At 50.7% G+C, this 20,137-nt stretch overlaps 1 protein-coding gene across 5 annotated transcripts in view; it reads right to left on the bottom strand.

The window, feature by feature from the left end:
- The window catches only part of AGAP1 (ArfGAP with GTPase domain, ankyrin repeat and PH domain 1), a 661,010-nt gene that overhangs the window by 12,416 nt on the left and 628,457 nt on the right, over window positions 1-20,137 (bottom strand). For all 5 annotated transcript variants that reach the window (XM_049888501.1, XM_049888502.1, XM_049888498.1 and 2 more), the window contains one exon: window positions 539-794. In XM_049888501.1, the coding sequence (XP_049744458.1) occupies window positions 539-794 (256 nt within the window). The remainder of the gene's footprint in view (window positions 1-538; window positions 795-20,137) is intronic.

Raw genomic sequence — 20,137 nt, 5'->3', positions numbered from 1 at the left:
CTAGTCTAGATGCTGCTGTGAAGGCTGCTATATGTGATTAACACATCAGTTGACTCTGAGTAAAGCAGATTACCCTCGATAATGTGGGTGGGCCTCACCCAATCAGCTGAAGGCCTTTAGAGCAAAACAGGGTCTCCTGAGGGAGATGGATGCTGCCTCAAAACCCTAACATAGACACCCTGCTGGCGTTTCAACCTGGCCACCTGACCTATGGATTTTGGATACAAGACTGCTGGAGTTTCCAGTCTGTCTCCTGACAACGGGAGTTTGGAGTTGCCGGCCCCTACAACTGTGTAAGCCAATTCCAAAAAATAAATCCCTCTCTCTCTCTATTTAACTTATTGGTTTTGTTTCTCTGGAGAGTCCTAAGACACCATTCTCCCTAACAGATCCTGCAGAAGCAGACCAATCTGGAGAGCACCCCCAAGGACATGGTTCTTCTGGGCCAGGTGGGGGCCTGGCTGGGAGGCCACGAGGGACTTCAGAGAGAGGCCCAGGTGGGAGGGGCCAAGGGGAGACTGGAGGGAGGGCCACCTACCCAGATAAGGAGCTGTACCAAGACCACGTTCCCCTTCCGGCAGGCCAGGTGCAGGGCTGTGCGGCCATCCCCCTCGCCACACGTCTCGTTCACCTCGTCCCGGGAGCCGTGAGCCAGCAGCAGGATGACCGTCCTCAGGTCCTCGTCGGCGGTGGCCCGCAGCAGGTGCTGGCCCAGCGACAGCTCCAAGCACGGCAGTGGGGCCAGGAAGAGCTTCTGCTCGTACTTGGCCCGGATCCACCGCTCCTTCTCTTCCCTGTGGAGACACAAGCCAGGCTCGTTTACAGTAGGCAGAGGACTGAAGGTGTGGGGATGCCTGGGAACTGTTGGAAACGCCGGCCCTTGGACCTAGCCAGGCCCTGTCTCAGAGCCTAGGGGTGGCCACGGACCCTGAAGGGGCTTCTGATGCGGCTGAGGTGTGAGAACCACTGACCTAAGGCCCATGGCCTGGAACGATCACTTGATTTCACTCAGCTTTTGGTGCATAAGTTATGTACTGGGAGAACCACCCTGGTGGTGGGAGCCAGCATGCTTGGATTTCACAGGCTCTGAGATCAGCTTTACCACTGCTGCAAAATTGTGAGTTGTGGTTAAAGGACATGTGGCCAGAGTCCAGGTGGAAGGTGGCAGGAAAGCTGGGGAGCTCGCTCCACCTGGGTGTTAATGTAGTGTTTTTAGTTCATGTGTGAGTGTGAACGTGTGCACGCACGTGCGCGAGTATGTGTGAACTCCCCAGGGTCCCTAAACATTTGCAGTTGAAGTGTAGGATCTACCTCCAGGTATGAAAGGTCTGACTTCTAAGGGCAGGCTCAGAAAGAGATACAGACTGAGCTCAGTACTATGTATAATTCTGTAATCTTGCTGGACACTTGAGAAAGGCTGCTGTGGAGGTGGTAAAATGCCACCAGTTCCTTCTATGACCAAGATTGGCAGGGTTTTCTGAGGGAGGTGGTCCTAGGAAATCACACAGCAGCCCCGAGGCCAGAGCTGAGCCTGGACTAGAGGAAGAGGCTGGCTGGGGGGCCACCCCTGACAGTCCAGCCTGGCTGAGGGAGAGCATCCTGGGCTCTGTAGGCGTGATAATGGGACCCCCTTCTACCCTGGGGTCTGAAAAAAATGGGGACACTGCCAAGGGCATCTAGGAGGAGAGCTGATCAGGGAGGAGGGAGAGAAAAGAGGAGGGTGGGATGGGAAGAGAAGCAAAAGGAAGGAAGAAAGAAAGAGAAAAAGAAAAGGAGAGAGGGAGGAAGAAAGTGAAAGAAAAGGAGAGAAAGAGGGAGAGAAGAGGAGAAAAAGAAAGAAAAGGCGGGAAGGAGGAAGAAAGAAAGGGAGAGAGAGAGGGAGGAAGGGAGAAGAAAGAGGGAAAGAAAGAAGAGGAAGGAAAGGAGAGAGGGAGGGAAAAAAGGAAAAAAGAAAGGAGGGCGGGAGGGAGGAAGGAGGAAGGACAGAGGGAGGGAGCGAGGGAGGGAGGAGGAAGGAGAAGTGCAGCTCAAGTTCCTATTGGCTGAAAGGCAGAGGCGCTGCCTGGTCCCATACTCTGGGCTCTGCAAATACTTGTGTGGACTCTGGTTTTGGTTTCTCAAAGAAGGATGAATGTAAGAGACTTTAAAAACAACTCGGCAACCCTCAACCATCTGCAGCATCACAGGGAATGAAAAGGCAAAATAAATGAAATAAATAAATAAAAGACCAAAGTGAGATTTTATAAATGGCTCTTGAGATTGGTGAGTCGTGGGGCCTAGATCCACTCATGGCGCTGCACCCTCAGGGCTGGGCAGACGCCCTGCCCAGGATCATGAAAAAAGAAAGAAAAGTGACTTAAATCATGTGCTGCTCTACAACTGCCCCCTCCCCAAATCCGGCATCTTCTCGGGAGGAATAATCAGGGCACACAGCCACAAAGCACACAGAAATTGCTCAGGGCCTTGGCGATATTCTAGAAAGGAAACTCATTTCCCAGGACATTTTTCCTTCTGAAGCACAGAAAAAGGGCCTTGTTGACACCTTTTCCCCATGTTGACACTGCCCCTGGTAATCCAGTGTCGGGTTAGCCCTAATCTGGTTTTAAATACTTAGGCAAACAAAGTCTTCCAGGAGTAAACCTGGATTAGCTTTGCATCACTTCCTGGTACATGGGAGTGACCCCTGAGTGACCCCTGACTCTTTTCATTAGAGATTTCCAGGACAAACACTTGGCCACAGCTGAGAACTGACACCCTAGCTTCCCAAGGGCGACACAGCGCAGGGGCCCTCACACTCACACGCGTTCTGGTTTCTGCAAAACGCAAACACCAAAGTGCCAGCAACATCACCCGATACTGGTTAAGGCCAAAAAAAGGAACTTCTGATGTTATCTAAAAAGGGTCTTTAAAATGTACTGGATTAAAAACTTATGAACGCATTTCATAAATCATTTACAAAAAAGAAGGAGCAAAACTTGAATCAGAGAAAAAAGGACGACGGCAGAGGAGCCGTAGGGATTTTTAAGTGCCAGCGCGCTGTCATTTTTGGGTAGTCATTCAAGTCAGAACTATTTTATTCTGTTCCGGTGGATTGTAATAGTCATCGCCAAATTGTCCAGTGATAAAGCAAAGAACTTCCCAGTAGTAACTATAGTCCTAACTGTAATCCTGAAATTGTCTTTCGAATATTCAAACGCCTCAGAGAATAAGCAGGAGCCCAGAGCTTCTAACTCCATTCCTGCGGCCAGTCTGCGCACGCGGAGCCCTGGAATCTGGTCACCCCACAAACAAGCTTGTCTGAACAGATCGAACCCTACACATGTCTGAGATCATGCACGAGTGCCTCTTTGCTTTTAAAAATTGATGTCGTTTGTAAGACGTCATAAAAGCAGGCCCAGGTGTTGTGGAGCTGAAAGTGTGCATCATTTTTGGGGCCTTCTTTTAAGAGGAAGATTCTAAGATTAAAACAAACAAACAAACAAATAAAAAAACCCAAACCCTTTGCCACTGAGTGGATTCCGTCTCATCGTGACCCTATAGGACAGAGCAGAACTGCCCCACAGAGTTTCCAAGGAGTGCCTGGTGGATTCAAACTGTCAACCTTTTGGTTAGCAGACATAGCTCTTAACACCAGGGTTTCCTAAGACTAAGAAAAAAACTACATATGTGAAATTAGGAATGAGGGACTGGGCATCACAGCTGATCTACCTCTGATCCTTTAAGAGTTGTCTTCGGGTGACAACTATTTGTGAAGGTCTTTAAAACCTCTACAGAGCCCTGGTGGTGCAGTGGTTAAGTGCTCAGCTGCTAATCAAAAGATCAGTGGTTCAAACCCACCAGCTGCCCTGTGGGAGAAAGATGTGGCGGTTTGCTTCTGTAAAGATTTACAGCCTTGGAAACCCTATGGAGCAGTTCCACTCTGTCCTATAGGGTGACTATGAGTTTGAATTGACTCGTTGGCAATGGGTTTGGTTTTAGGCTTCTGAAACCTCTAACAACTGAAATGTAGAAAACAGGCTTTATCTCCCTAACTGTGACCAAGGATCACCGTACGCAAAGAGGGTAGCAGAGCTTCCCAGACTTTCATATCTTGGGTGTGTCTGCTTTCCCCTTCCCCCATGGCCACCTGGCCCCACTCACTGCCCAGCAAGGATGCCCTGCAGACCTGCCCAATTCCTGGCTTCTCTCGCCTCCTGGAACCACAACTCGTCACCAAAACTTCTGTGCTGCTTGAAAACAGGCTTCCCACGCCGATTGCTGGGTCCTTCAGGAACACAACATTTCACTCTTTTTTCAGAAACCAGGAGGTGGCTGGAAAGCTAAGTACAGCCACTAAATTTCTGTTCTGTGTCAGGCATAATACTCTCCAACAGCTCAAGTCCAACTAGTACGAAAACAGGCCACAGACAAGGGCATCTGGGTTTGTTCGGGCGCTAATTCAGGAACTGCTATTCCTGTTCACGTGTTTGTTATTAGATCTTGTTGTTACGTGCCGTGGAGTGGGTTCTGACTCATAGTGACCCCACGTACAACAGAACAAAACACTGCCTGGTCCCGCACCATCCTCACAATCGCTGCTATGTTTGAGCCCATTGCTGCAGCTACTGTGTTGATCCAGCTCGTTGAGGGTCTTCCTTTTTTCGCTGACCCTCTACTTCACCAAGTAAATTTATTATTATATAATAACATAACATTATTATACTGTTAGATTAACTTACAGCTACCATCTGTGGTCCTTGCCTGCTTTGACAAACCAGGGGTGGAGATCAGCTCTATGTACTTTCTTAAGTGGCCAAAGAGAGGGAATAGGAAACGTCCTGGTCAGTGTAGGCACAGGGTTGCCCAGTCTCTGACATTGCAGAGAGGTGGGTGGGCATGCTACCCCGTTCCTCTTCATGGTGCAGATGTCGGGAAGTCCAATAACTTTTTGGATCCTCGTTTCCTCTGTCCTCATGGTGACAGCTACTGAGCAGGTTGGCTTTAGGATTGTGACTGTGTGTTCACATAATGGCCACAGTGGTCACTCTGCAAATGGCAATTATCCGTGTTAGCTTGACTGGAAGACAGTGACTTCTCTAACAAGTCAACGACACTGTCAAGCACAGCAAAGCCCATCGGTGGGGAAGCGTGTGTGACACCTGGTGGCACAGGCCGGGGACAGGGGTGGCTACCAAAATGCCTGCTGCATGGTTTCCAGTTCTGGATTCTAGTGTCTGCAGATGGGACCTTCCTATGATTCAATGTGCTCAGCATGGCGGGGTGGGGTGCCCTTGGTCAGGGGCCCCGACAGCTACCCCCTGAGGGTGAGAGGTAGCTGGTACTGGGGGTGTGGTGGGGTGGTGCTTGGCTGGTTTAAATGGCCGTGGGGTTGGGGATGGTCACTGGGGCCCAGTTGGCCCCTCAGTCCTGAAACGTCCAGGGGCTGGGGGTCACGGGGCCAGTCTGCCCCTCAGCCCTGAGACATCCACAGGCTTTTCTGGACAACCTCGTGGCTCTGGGTTCTCATCTGGCTTCTGGGTGAACAGTTAGCACGTGCAAGTCAGAAATAACTTCTTTCCTACGAGAAGATTCTGCCTAAAACCCTCCCCCTCAGAAATATACGATGCAAGAGCACAAATGCTCTAATTGTTACTCTGATGTCCCGGTCTTCCTCTGGGATCCCCAGCCTGGCTTGGCCGAGGCTTCATTTCCCCCAAGGAAGGCCAGTTCAAGAGCAGCATTGCCAGCAGTAGATCACTTCCCCTCGTTCCAATCCCCCAGAGGACCACTGCTCACATCCCCCGTTAGCTAATGAGCTAAAAAATGAATTATTGGAGCGGCTGGCTGTCAGCAGAAAGCAGGGGCCCTGCTCCTCATTCCAGCCTGGTGCTGACACACCTTTAAATAAATCAACCACATGGGAGTGAGAGAAAATGAGAGAACGGGCAAGCCACCAGGAGCGACAGTGAACCAGTCCCCCCAAATAAAAGGGAAGGCTACAACGGAAGCCTCACTAGTAAACATTCTTTTCCCACCTAGAAGGAAACCCCTTTGGGAGATGTCCCTGTCCCTCCTGCTGAAGTACCCGCAGGGCCCAGCAGGTACTGGGGGCACAGGATCAGGGGGTCAGAGGGCAAGTGGGGCCCAGGTCGCAGGAGCTGAGGCTCAGCTGGGTCACCTGGGGTTTGCGGGGCTTGGAGATGGGACGTCCGACGTGGCAACCCCCGACCTTGAGGGTTGGTGACACGACCAGGCTCTGCGCACTCACCGCCAGGCGCCTTCCTCTGCCACGCCCCTGAAACCGCAGATTTAGCGCCTGCCAACACGGAGCCAGCTGCAGGCAGAGCTAATACCGCAGGCAACCGCCAAGCACGGCCCTGCTGATAACAGCAAACTCCAAGAGATGGGAGCGTTCGCCTGCTGCGACCAGTGCCCTGGGTGACAGTGACAGTCACTGGCTTTCCTGACAATCCCTGGTGACACGGGGCTCCCGGGGGATCCTGGGACACGTCATGTTTTCACAAATGAACTATGCTTCAGGTGTGGGACAATACTCACCTGTGACGGCGGAGTCCTGCCATGTTTTGAGGAATCATGGCAGGAAGGGAAGACGTCTGGAAAAGGAGGTGGGTCAGTTTAACAAACTTCAAAACAGGAAAGAAAGGGTGGGATTCTGGAACCCACCCAGCTGCTCCTCAGGGGAAAGACCTAGAGATCTGCTCCCATTGAGACTGTGGTGGTTGTTAGGTGCCAGTCAAGTCTGTTCCAACTCACAGCAACTCTGTGTACCACAGAACAAACACCGCCTGGTCCTGCTCCGTCCTCACAACGGTTGTTAGGCTTGAGCCCACCGTTGGAGCCACTGTGTCAATCCATCTCTTTGAGGGTCTTCCTCTTTTTTGCTGACCCTCTATTTTACCCAGGCCTGGTCCTTCCTGATAACATGTTCAAAGTACACGAGGGGAAGGCTCACCATCCTCTATGGGGCGGTTTTACTCTGTCACATGGGTTGCTATGAGTCGGAATGGACTTGATGGCACCCAACAACAAGTACTGGCAAATCCTTTTGGTCAAGTGAAGAACAAAGTGCAGAACCAGACTCTCAAAGGTCTTCCAGGAAGCTTGGGGAGCTTGGTGGAGAGTCACGCCCAGGCGTGGGTCACCTTCCTGAGAGGTACCATGGTGGTTCGACGCTCTTTGCTGCGTCTTCACGCATGGAAAGCTGCAGGAGCTGCTGCACGGAGCTGCTGCCGCTCAGACCAGTCTGGCAGGGATGCTGCAGTGAGTTGCCAGGGGTAAGGAGGTTAATGAGTTGGAGTCACAGAAAAGAAACTTTGTAACAAATAACCACAAGGCTTCTAATTGGCTTTAAGCACTGTTTTGTGGCCAGCCAGGATGCAAACCACTAGGTTTACAGACACCAGGAGTGTGTGACAAGATGCCCCACTGGTCCTGGGGGCCCATCACTGTGATAGGACCTGATGATGTCTGGGGTATTTTGATGATATTTGTGGCTATTTGGGAGTGTTGTGGCTATTTGGGGGGTATCGTGGATATTTGGAAACCCTGGTGGTGTAGTGGTTAAGTGCTACGGCTGCTAACCAAAGGGTCGGCAGTTCAAGTCTGCCAGGCGCTCCTTGGAAACTCTATGGGGCAGTTCTACTCTGTCCCATAGGCTCGCTATGAGTCAGAATCGACTCGACGGCAGTGGTTTTGTGGCTATTTGGGGGGCGTTTTGTGGATATTTGGGGAGTGTTATGGATATTTTGGGAGTGTTGTGGCTATTTGGGAGTATTATGGATATTTTGGGGGGTTGTGGATACTTGGGGAGTGTTGTGGATATTTTGGGGAGTTATGGATATTTGGAGGGTGTTGTGGATATCTGGGAGTTGTGGATATTTTGGGGCTGTGTGGCTATTTTGGGGTGGCATGGATATTTCAGGGTGGTACGGATATTTTGGGGTGGCACAGATACCTTGGGGTGGTGTGAAGCACCGTCCCTTGATGTCTTTGTCTCCAGCTTGCAAATCCCCACAAATGATCCCTTCACTTAGTGCAACCACCACCTTGGCCCAAAGCCCACCCCACACCAGGTCTAACATGTCCATTTTTATTGAAACCCCTCCCCCCAGAATGTTGAACAACAACAAAAAATTCAACAAACTTGTTTTGGTGCCTGTCACCTGTCGCACTGTTTCTCTTGGAAACATCCTTTTCCCCCCACAGGACGGGAGAGGATATTTTCAACACTGCTTTGAAAGGTGATGCTAAGGCAGAGCCTGTGCGCTGGAGGATATACTCTGAGATGAGGAGATGGGACTGGAGGAGACCCACTGGAGTCTGAAATGACAGAGCAGGAGAGGAAGCTCAGAGGAGGAAGAGAAAAGAAAGAGCTAGCAGCAAGGAATTTCCAGTGTCCTCTTTCCTGCTGCAAGCAAAACAGGAACCGGGCGGGGAGGCGTGAAGAGGGGGCTGAAACAATACGCTAAGAAAACAGACGGGCTTCCTCTCTCAGCAGGAGGAGCGGCCGGGAGGGCAGCCCAGCGCCTGCATGCATGCCTTCTCCCTGGGCCGCGTTGCTAAGGGTCGGTGCAGACCTCAGGAACAGCGGGCCAGCAGACCACAGAACCCCGGATGGCATCAAAGACCGATGGCTCTTTATTCCTTAATTACTGAAAGCTTTTAAGAAACTGGCCACTATAAATCCCGCACTCAGGGACCAGGAGCTGATGGATGAGGATTTATGCTCATGGGGTAAAGACAAAATAAATATCCCCGCCTGACTTCTGATCGATATTATGAGTGTTTTTGCCAACCTGCAGGGTGTTTTATGAGTACAAGGAACACAACAGGATCATTATTAATTAAATAAAGTCAACTATATTAGGCTTATTACTGCTGCGAGTCCCTGTTCGATGTGCTGGCCCAAGGTGTGGGAGGTGGCGGGTCCAAGGGCAGGTGCCAGCCCTGGGCAGCCTGGGCGGTGAGGGGGATCCCTGCTTAGGTGCTCCCTTCCCAGGGAGAGATTTATGACTCTTTGCACTGCCCTGTGCCCACCAGCTCAGCCTCTTGTCCCTAGACGGTTCCTGGAGAAGGTCCTTGAGTGGTGTAAATGGTTAACACTCGGCTGCTAACTAACCAAAGCTTGAAGGTGCAAATCCACCCAACGGTGCCTCAGAAGAAAGGCCTGGCAGTCTATCTCTGAAAAATCAGCCACTGAAAATCTGGCAGAGCACAGTTCTACTCTGACACACAGGGGGTCACCACAATTCGGGTCAACTCAATGGCAACTGGATTTTGGAGTCCCTGGGTGGTGCAAAGGATTAACATGCTAGGCTGGTAACTGAAATGTTGGAGGTTCGAGTTCACCTAGAGGTGCTAAGAAGAAAGGCCTGGCCATCTCTTTCTGAAAAACCAGCACTTGAAAAACCCTGTGGGGCCCAGTTCTATCTGCTCTGACACACATGGGGTTGCCACCAGTTGGAGCCGGCTGGACGGAAACGGGTTTTTTGGTCTAGTCCCCGAGCTGCTGCTCTGGTCTACTCCTATACCCTTGTCCTAAGTTCAGGGTGGGACCTGGGGCCCTGGTGGCTTTTATAGTGACTGCACTACAGCTGTCATGAGCGTTGGGCACCTCCCAACACCTGCCTGCTCAGAACTTGACTAGGCTGAGCAGAAAAACATTCCACAATATAAGCAAAGACGAAGAGGCAACACCACTCGCTGAAGTTTCTAGGCATCTACCGAGATTTTACTTTGAAGTGTCAAAGCAGGCATAAAGGAGAGGCCAGCAGTGAGCCACGGGCCTAGGACTAAGGAAACTCTGGCTAATCAATTAACAAAGCCAGCTCAAATTCAATGACCCGTCACCTAGCTACCATGTGCCAAAACCAAGCAAGAGGCCACTGAGTTGATTCTGACTCACAGCGGCTGCACGTGTGACGGTGTACAGCTGTGCTCCGTGAGGCCTTCGATGGCCGATTTTGGAGAAGCAGATCACCAAGGCTTTCTTCAGAGGTGCCTCTTGGTGGACTCCAACCTTTGACGTTTCGGTTGCAATGAGCATGTTAACGTTTGTACCACTCCGGGACCCCCTCCTGTGTGCCAGGCACTCCCAAAGTGCTGAGTGGACAAAGGACCAATCCAGCCTCTCCTGGCAGGGCACCTACTGGCTGTGGGGCCCTGGGCAAGGCACCCATGCTCTCCAAGGCCTCAGTTTCCCCTCTAGAGAGGGTGGATGGTTTAAAGGCTCACTGGCTCTGAAGTTTAGGGTCCCATAGGAGGGTTAGCTCGGGAGCTAACAGCTAGCTACACGACAGGGTGGAAGTCGTGGCCACACAGCGACCCTAAGAGCTGCTTATGTGCATGCAAGAGCCCTGCTCTGTGGGGTCAGATGCATGTACACCTTCTTCTCACTGGGCCTGCTCAAAGGTGAGTCTCAGCTGAGCTTTGCATTTAGACAAGTCATTCTGAGCCGCATGGTCCACCAGGGCAGCAGACCACTGGTCGTCTTCAGTGACCTGTGTATGAAGCCCAGCACGTTCCGAACAGCCTTGGGGACTCTCCTGGGAGTGATCTTGCCTATCCTCCTAGCCTGCGCTCACGTGACCTGAGACACCCCCCTACTGCCCCAGCACGTGGCCTGCCTCATCTCACCCACCACCTCCCACCATGACTCTACCGCCTCTCAGGCTCCCTTCATGGGAAATGAATCCCAGGTGGAGGAATCCGCCGTGTTCATTCTTCAGTCCCTTTAGATCACAGCACAGCCCCAGGGCTCGTCCATCTCAGACACTTCAGCTACCCTTTGGAAAGCCACCAGGTTGGGACAGGTGGGGGTGTCCACCCTGCTGAGCAGACAGTCTGGTTGGGTCCACACTCACCCCCGCCAGCGAGCACCCAGGCCCCAGGCCACGCCTGGCTGCAGTGGCAGCGGCTGGGTGTCTACGCTGGGCCGGCCTTGGACACCTGGGGCAGGACACCATGTTCCTTGTTCAGGCTAGAAGATGATGCCAGGTTCTATCCAGAGACCAAAGAGGCTTTGAGGCTACGCTGCAATCGCAGTTTCTAAGGTTTCCAAGTAAATTTCTAAGCCCTAGGTTCTTTCTTCAGCTATGTTGTTGTTGTCAGTTGCTGTCGACGGCCCCTGATTTATAGTGAACCCATGCACTACACAACAAAATGCTGCTGGTCCTGCACCACCCCCATGATCTGCTGTAGATCAGACCCTTGTGATCCACAGGGTTTTCACTGGCTGATTTTAGAAGTAGATTGCCAGGCCTTTCTTCCTAGTCCACCGTAGCCTGGAAACTCTGCTGAAAAGTGTTCAGCATCCTATCAACACGCAAGCCCCCACTGACAGACAGGTGGCAGCTCTGCACGAGGTACACTGGCCAGGAATGGGACCCAGGTCTCCACAGGGAGGCGAGAATTCTACCACCGAGCCACCACTGCCATGTTCATTTCACGTGTGTATACTGAAACATGCAAACGAATGAAGCAGACATACCGATGCCCAGCACCCACAGCCCATCAATCAGGACGTGAGAGCCGGGGAGGACACCGGTTAACTAATATACACACATGAGGGGCAGGCACGCTGGGGCTGAGGCATCCCAGACTCACTGAGTCTTCATCCCTATCTTTTCCGCGGTCTCCCACCACGCCTCACCTCTCACCTTTATCGGCTGTCATATTAAAATCAAACTTTAATCATTGCTATGGGTTAAATTGTCATTAGGTGCCGTTGAGTCGGTTCCGACTCACAGTGACCTTATGCACAACACTGCCTGGTCCTGTGCCACCCTCACATTCGTTCATGGGTTGAATTATGTCCCCCCAAAAAGATAAACTGAAGACCTAACTCCTGTACCTATGAACATGACCTTCCTCAGAAACAGGGTCTTTGAAGCTGTTCTCAGTTAACATGAGGTCATTCTGAAGCAGAGTGGGTCCTCATCCAGTGAGCGACGTCCTTACAAAAGACAAGAGAAGACACGTAGGGAGACCGCCACGTGACAACAGTGGCGCAGACTGGAGTGATGCAGCTACACGTCAAGGAACCCCAAGGATCGCTGGCAACCCCAGAAGCTGAGCCACAATGCAGGGTCCTCCCCTGGAGCTGTCAGAGCAAGCAGGGCCCTGCCGACACCTTGATTTAGGACTTCAGCCTCCAGAACTGTGGCACAACGAACTCCTGTTGTTTAAACCACTAAGTTTGGGGTGATGTGTTACGGCAGTCCCAGAAACTGAAGGCCATCCCATAGAATGGCCACATACTCTGTTCTTAGCTTTAAAAGGAGGAAAGGGGAAGCCTGTTATTTCTCCATACAAACCAGCTCAACAGCCAGTGCACAAGAATCAAACTGCTTTCGCTGGTACGTGGCCCCTGTTTGATTATTCTTTCTTGCTGGCCTGTGAGCTTAGAAAATGAGCCCCGTCTGCTTCCTAGGATTAAATCAGTCTCCTAACTCCCATGAGTCGGGGCACAGCTCGTGCACGTTCTCCAGCCACGGGAGGCCTGAGGGCTGGGTGGGGACGGGATCTGTGGAGTTTAGTAAAATACAAACGGGGCAGTGCGAAACGGGGAGACTCGTACCCTTGGCCCCCCAAATGTGGGTGCCTAAAGGAGTGCACACAAATCTGACAAACCACACTGCGAGTTCAGAGCCGGCTCTGACAGCGGGCCTGAGCCCCCAGGAGTCAAGGGAAGGGATTCACCACTGGGGGACCAGACGTGGCAAGTCCTGGCTGAAGGGGGTGCCCCCCTCACTGCCCGGAACACAGCCAGCTCCTTCTCGGCTCCTTCTCGGCTCTGGGCGGGCAGGGGGCCTTCAGGATGGGCCAGGATTTGTGGCTGGAGGCGGGACTGCATGGAGAGCTGGAATAGCTTGTATCAAACTCCTCTGGAGCCTTCTCAGGGAGCCCTGAGGCTGTGGCTGGGCCTGCCTGGCCACAGTGTGGAGCAGGCACCACGTTGGAAAGCCTCCCCTCCGGCCCTTTCTGCAGGCCTCCCACCTCGGCAGCGCCTCACTCCAGGCCCCCTGCCCAGGGGCCTCAGCTTCTTGCAACTGGGAAGGGCTGGAGGCTTTGGATTCATACAGACCTGGTTTGGAATTCTCCCGACTCTAGTGGAGCGACCTCAGGCCTCTGGGGCTAAAGCCCCACATCTCAGGGACAGGACAAGGGTCGGAAAAGGGTACACATGTGGACCCTGGCCCGGGTCAGCACCCATAAACGTACAAGGGCGGGGAGGCTGGCAGGTACCGAGGGCTAGGGCGGGAGGGGGTGCCAGGTGCTTGAGAGGGACAAGGAGAGCCAGGAGGGAGCGGGGCAGAGGCAGAGGAAGACCCTCAGCAGAGGGTGGTGAGCAGGGCCAGGCTGCCCAGCCAAGAATGAGCAGGATCATGACCAGCATAGCTAAATCTCCCTAGGCGGCTACCTAGTGCCTTGGTGCCCAGGGCTCATACGGGCAGTGGGTCCAAGCCTGTGGGACTGGCACAGGGAACGGCCCCTGGAGTGGCGGGGGACCTTCGTAGGCAGTCTTTTCCTTTCTCTGGAAGGTGGTGGTGGACAGGAGGTGGGCAATGGGAAGGGGAGGCAGGAAGCCTGGAAACCCAGAGGGCAGGACAGAGACAGGGAGCAATGGACAGAGCTGGGTCAGTTAGCAGGGGCTGCCGCGGAGAGGGGGAGCCTGGGGGCCGGGCACATGGCGTGGAAAGCCAGAAGTGGGAGGGGCAGCTGGAGGTGGAAGGCGGGGGAGGGGGCTTACAGTGGGGGTACTGAAAACAATTCAGATCAGTCTAACTTTAAGAGGAGCCCCTGGTTGTACAAACTGTTAACACGCTTGGCTGCTAACTGAAAGGCTGACAGTTCAAGTCCACCGAGAGGTGCCTTGGAAGAAAGACCTGGCGATCTACTTCTGAAAAATCAGCCACTGAAAACCCTACGGGGCGCAGTTCCACTCTGACACACTCGGGGTCGCCAAGCACCAATTCCAACTGGTACTGGTAATTTTAAGGAAAATAACTTACGAGAAATTTTATATTAGAGAGGAAAAAAGACAAAAACATCCAGATTGTCCCAGAAGCAGCAGAGACATTTTTAGCTTTAATATTTTCTAATATTTTTTAACCAACTGCAAAAACAACACAGCCCAAAACCTGTTGTTGTGGGTTCGATTCGGACCCACAGCGACCCTACAGGACAGAGCAGAACTGCCCCATAGGGTTTCCTAGGCTGTAATCTTTACGGAAGCAGACCGCCACATCTTTCTCCTGAGGAGTGGCTGGTGGGTTTGAACTGCTGACTTTTGAGTTAGCAGCCAAGTGCTTAACCACTGCACCACCAGGACTCCCTACAACAACACAAGGAGAGGTTAAAAAGAAAAATCACCCCAGCCACACCACACTACCGTAACTCACAAGCTCCTCTCCTGCCTCGGTGTCCTTTCCTGTCATTTCCCACTTGCATGCTGATTTTCCTAGCTAGAACTTTGGCACAGACACCTTTGCTATTCTGCTCAAAGCCAGTTTTATAAATGAAGATTGCAAGTTAATCTGCACGTTATGTGCGTGTGTGTTTACACGGTCATCGTCACTAAGCTGCACTGGCCGCCTGCACTTGACGTTTCTGCACTTTGGCATTAGGAATGATGCCAGCCACTGCCTGAACACATAAATCTCGATAAATCTGTGCCTCGCGAGTGAGCCTGGCTGGTGGAGGGAGACAGGCCTCGGTGCTGCGTAATGTGGCATGAAGCGTCCCTGCACTGTGGTGGCAGTCCTGGTGGCGAGCATCCTCACAGCCAATGAAGTTCACCATCACAGTGGCTGATGTGATCTGCTTTGGAACGTATCACACCATAAACAGATAAGAGAAATGGCCTTTTTCCTCTGCTGCGAATACCGTAAAATGGAAACAAGCCCTCGCTGGATGTGCTCCGGAGCTCTGTAAACACTAGGGAGAGGGAAACCCAAGGTCTACTCTTCAACTGAAACGTCAGGGCCAGGAAGGAATGGTGGCAAAGAACCAAGCTCAACCTGGTGGCTTCTCCAAGACTTGCTGGCTAAGGGGTCGTCAAATGCAAGAGAGAAGAAGCTGCAGGTGACGGACTGGCAACACATTTGGAAAGCCACAGAGAAATCTGAGGAGGTTTCTGGAAAAAACTGCCAAGTGGCTTTAGAATTACTGTTCTTGGTAATGTTATTATTATTTTAAATAATATTTTATTGTGCTTCCAATGAAAGTTTACACAGCAAATGAGGTTCCCATTTGACAATTCCTACACAAACTGTCCGGCAACATTAGTTACATGCTAATTTTTTAAAAAGACATATAGGATGATTGATTGTGAGCCATACGACGTCTTCTTAAGGTACTTTTCCTTTTAATTTTGGGGAGGGAGGCGTTAAAACAGTCTCATGGTTACGCCATGGCCAAACGAATGAATAAACAAAACAATAACAACAACAATAAAACCGGCTTGAACAGAGGAAGATTTCAGGGAGCACAGTATGCAAATAGAAAAGACATGAAAATGCCTTTGCATTTTAACTTGTTTAAAAATATGAAAACATGTAAACACGCCGAAAGACGCACGCAGCCTGCGGATTAGCGGTCTGGGGGCTGCCGGTCCCTGCCGTCAGCTTGATTGACACCACGTTATTTACAGTGGTGATGGCTCTGGAGCAACCCTTCACACCAGCCAAGATTAATTCCATTCCAAGGTAATGACAACAGGAATCTTACTGAAGGCTAGACACCCCTTTTAGAGAAAAACCAACAAATGAATAATAGCTGAGTTTTCTTCCTCCATCAGTCTTAAAGGTTACAAACATTAGATCAAAATCTATAGATGCACAAGAATTTTTTTCTAAGTCCGGTTGTGTACTGGTGGAACTGATCCCAAGCACGGTTCATCATAAGCGTAGAAGCCAATTCTCTAGAATAAGGAAAGCAGTTTGATTTAATAGGCTAAATTCTTTCATCAGACCACCACAGCTCCAGCTAACAGGATCAGGAGGCAGAGAACTGGTCAGATGTTTTGTTTTCCACAACTGACACTGAGTTTAATGCCCAACATCATTGACTTTGATACCGTAAAATAAAGTTTGTTTACTCAGCTTCTTCCTGGATAGGGGATCCTAGAACAACAGTGGTCCAGAAAAGGGGTTTGCTCACCTCAGGGCTGGTGTCACAGGTATGTGGCCTCTGGAGTCCCACATGGCCCTGCCCTTATAGGACCCCATGCTTGGTTTCATGCACTTCCGTCACCATCTTGAAATTCTTGGTAATGATTTAACAGGAGGACTCCCTAGGCGGCATGAATGGTTAACCTGCTTGGCTGCTAACTGGAAGGTTGGTGGCTCGAGTCCACCCAGAAGCACCATGATAGAAAGGCCTGATGACCTACTTCCAAAAAAATCAGCCGCTGAAAATCTACGGAGCACAGTTCTACCCTGACACACATGGGGTCACCGTAAGTTGGAACTGACTCAATGGCAACTTTTTTTTTAACTGAACAAAAACAAACAAAACAAACCGTTGCTGTCAAATCAATTCCAACTCATAGTGACCCTATAGGAGAGAGTAGAGCTGCCCCATAGGGTTTCCAAGGGACGGCTAGTGGATTCGGACAGCTGACCTTCCGGTTAACAGCCATAGCTCTTAACCACTGTACCACCAGGGCTCCAATTGAACAGAGGTCCCCATGTTTTCATTTGGCCCTGGGCCCCACAAATTCTGCAGCTGGTTCTGGCTAGCCCAGTGGCTCTCAAGTACCCATCAGTGGCAAAGCTATCGCCAGTTCACCAAGAAATAGGAAAAGCACAAACCACGTGGTGAGGCTGTCACACTCAATTTTTGAATTTGTAGGATGGCTCTTTCTCTGATACCATGGCCTTCCTACTTCCTGGATGTTAAACTGTCCTTTCTTTTATGAAATGACGGTGACAGAATATGACTTACTTAATGTCCTCAACTCAGCAAAGGTAAGAACCAGCCCCTCTACGTTTACTCCCAAAGACACTGAAACCCTGACTTTTCCCGGATGTCCCCTAGTCTGGTTTTGTCTGCCTCAGCTCAGGTCAAGCATTTTTGCCAAGGGCTCTGCACAGGTGAAGGTGCTGTTCAGAGGTGACGGTGCTATGCACAGGTGCAGGCGCTGCACACAAGTGTCAGCACTTCTCTGATGTCCCATCAGGAAGTACTGACCACCATGTTGTCCTGCTGATGCAAGTCCAGTCACAGGCAAAGCAAGGCCCCAGACCTGTGCTTTGTACAGGGACCTTCTCCCCTTTATAACTAACTTGTGAACTCTGGGCTGACACCTGAAGCTGCACTTTCTGTTCCTCCGTGACCTTTCCTCCAAGACTTGTGGCATCCGTGGAGGACCCCTGGCTGACTCAACAGTCACAGTCTTGGTCGAAAAATGGAGACTTTCTACTCTCTCGTTGCTTCTCTACCCATCAGCTGGGATTCCTTTAAAGTCCATGGATTCTGGAAAATTAAATGTGGTATATAAACTGTTGCTGCTATCATTCTTTTGGAAGCTGAAACTGTTCCAGGTTTGGCCAGGGGAAGCCCTGTGTCCACCTGACATGTCACTGTGTCACCCTTAGTCCTGGACAGTTTCTTGCTTTCTGGCACAGCGGGACGTTGTAGCTCATCACTACCTTCCTGGCCCCATATCCGGAACGAGTCATTTCCCCCAGAAGCCCCGATCCTCTGTTGGACTCACCATTTGTTTTTTCCTTACAATTTTTATTTTGAGGTCATCATAAATCCACGTGCGGTTTAAAGAAATACTACAGAGACATCCCAGGTACCCTTTACCCAGTTCCCCCAATAATATTTTGCAAAGGTAGACTCGATTTTTTTTTTTTTTTGGTATAGTGCAAGATCACAAGTAGCATATTGACACAACCCACTCATCTTGTCCAGATTTTCCCAGCTTCACTTACTTGCACTCACATGTGTGTGCGTGTTTAGTTCCATGCAATTTTATCACCGTAGGTTCTTGTGTCCATCACCACGGTCAAGTCCAGACCATTCCATCACCATGAAGATCCCTGCTGATGCCCTTTGAGAACGACACCCATCTCCTTTCCACCTGTCCCCTCCATCCCTAACCACTGGCAACCACTGACCCACCTCCATAGGGTTGCTATGAGTTGCAATCGACTTGACGACAAAGGGTTTTTTTTTTAACCTGTATTTCTATATTTTGTCACTTCAAGAATGTTATATAAATGGAATCATACTGCATGTAACTTTGGAAGCGTAATTCCCTGGAGATTCATCGAGGAGGCTGGTGTGCGTATCAAATGCCTGTTCTTTTCGCGGCTGAGCCATGTCCCGCGGCTGAGTGGTGTCCCGTGGCTGAGTGGTACTCCGTGGCATGGATATACTCTAACCACTCGCCCATGGAAAGACATCTGGGTTCCTTCCCGTTTTGGGTTATTAGAAACAAAGGTGCGGTGAGCATTCGTGTACAGGTGTCTATGGGAACACAAGTCTTCGTTTCTCTGGGACACTTGCTTAGGAGTGCAACCCTGGGGTCCTAAGGCAGTTGCATGTTTAGTTTTACAAGAAACTGCCCAACTGTTTTCCAGAGTAGAAAAAAAAAAAAAAAAAACCAAACCCAGTGCCGTCGAATCGATTCCAACTCATAGCGACCCCACAGGACAGAACAGAACTGTTCCATGGAGTTTCCAAGGAGCGCCTGGTGGATTCAAACTGCCGACCTCTTGGTTAGTAGCTGTAGCACTTGACCACTATGCCACAGAAGCAACCACTTTTTAAAACAATAGTTGATAGAATCAAATTCCATTATGAAAAAACAACTGTGAGGGTCCCTATAGAGGAACGTGGCAGCTTCATTTAAACAACAGCTCGGTACGCCGGGGGCCGGCACCCACCGCAACCCCTGCTTCGTCCCTCCAACATTCCCGGACAAAGGCACAGATGACCTGAAACTTGTTTTTGGAAGGAGATGAGACATAAAAACGACTACAAACATATAAATGTGTGTGTGGGGGCGGGGAGACGGTATTTGGGTGTCAAATTCACGTGTCCATAAATATGTTGACAATTAAGGATCAAGTTTACAAATTGCCCGGTAAGAAAATGTGAGGCCAGTATCTGTGCCTCCAACAGGACAAAAGTGATGAAAACAGCATAAAAATCAGAACAACTGGAAACAAGTTTGATGCTTAGTGCCTCCCACTCGTTACAGCCCCAACGGGGGACACAGGTTTGCTCAGCCTGCAGCAGGGCCTGCTTTTCCACACCTTTCTACCCTCCTCCCCCATCTCTTCAGGGAACATTTGGGAATTATTTTAGAAGATAAAATGCCTCTGATCTGTTACCCATTAGAAGGCACATGTGAATATTATTTTCTAATTTGTGACTCTTGAGTGTGTGTCTCCAAATCCAGAGAGAAGTAATTGAAATAATTACGTCTGCTCCTGAATATCCCTCTTATGCTCTTGAAATGGAGGGTGGCTCGGTCCTCTTTGCACGATATGCCTGAGGGTTGAATGTATCAAGAACATCAAAGGCCTGAACAGAGCGGCCACAAAACTGCAGTCTCCACCCACCTGTCCTCTGGAAGCCGTCTGTCTCCTGGTCAACTCGCTCCTCCCTGCAACTCCTCTCGCCCTCAAACCTCTCCACCCATGTGTGTCCTTTGCCAACAGGGTAACTGTTGTACAAGGTGTAAGCCTGATTTATAACCGAGGCAGCGAGGGTTTTTTAAAATTTTTTTGTCAGGCCTAGTTTTTTTTTAGTTATAGTGTGACTTGAGTAACTCCTGAAAATTGATAATTTCTTGCTGGTTAACAGTAGAAGGTCCATCCACGAGAGGCAGGTCCCTCTCATAAATTTACAGTGCGTTCTATGCCACTTAGGCCTCGTCAGCCATTCCAAAGGCACAGACGCCAATCAGCTTATCTTTCCGTAAACGCATTCCTTATCGCCTGGAGCCTCGCTGGCCCAGCCCCCCTTTAGATTTCTGAAGAGCATATCAATGTTATCTGTACAGGAATCAGCCATTTCCACCGGGTCTTTCTTCTTTTTCTTCTGTGCAACCGCCTCTTGGTTCCCCAGTGGTAAACAGGCCTTGGGCGTGAGCACGGAATCTTCATGGGGCAGGATT

The sequence above is a fragment of the Elephas maximus genome, chromosome 6 (assembly GCF_024166365.1).
Source record: "Elephas maximus indicus isolate mEleMax1 chromosome 6, mEleMax1 primary haplotype, whole genome shotgun sequence".
Lineage (NCBI taxonomy): Eukaryota > Metazoa > Chordata > Mammalia > Proboscidea > Elephantidae > Elephas > Elephas maximus.
This window is presented reverse-complemented; position numbering and strand designations above follow the sequence as displayed.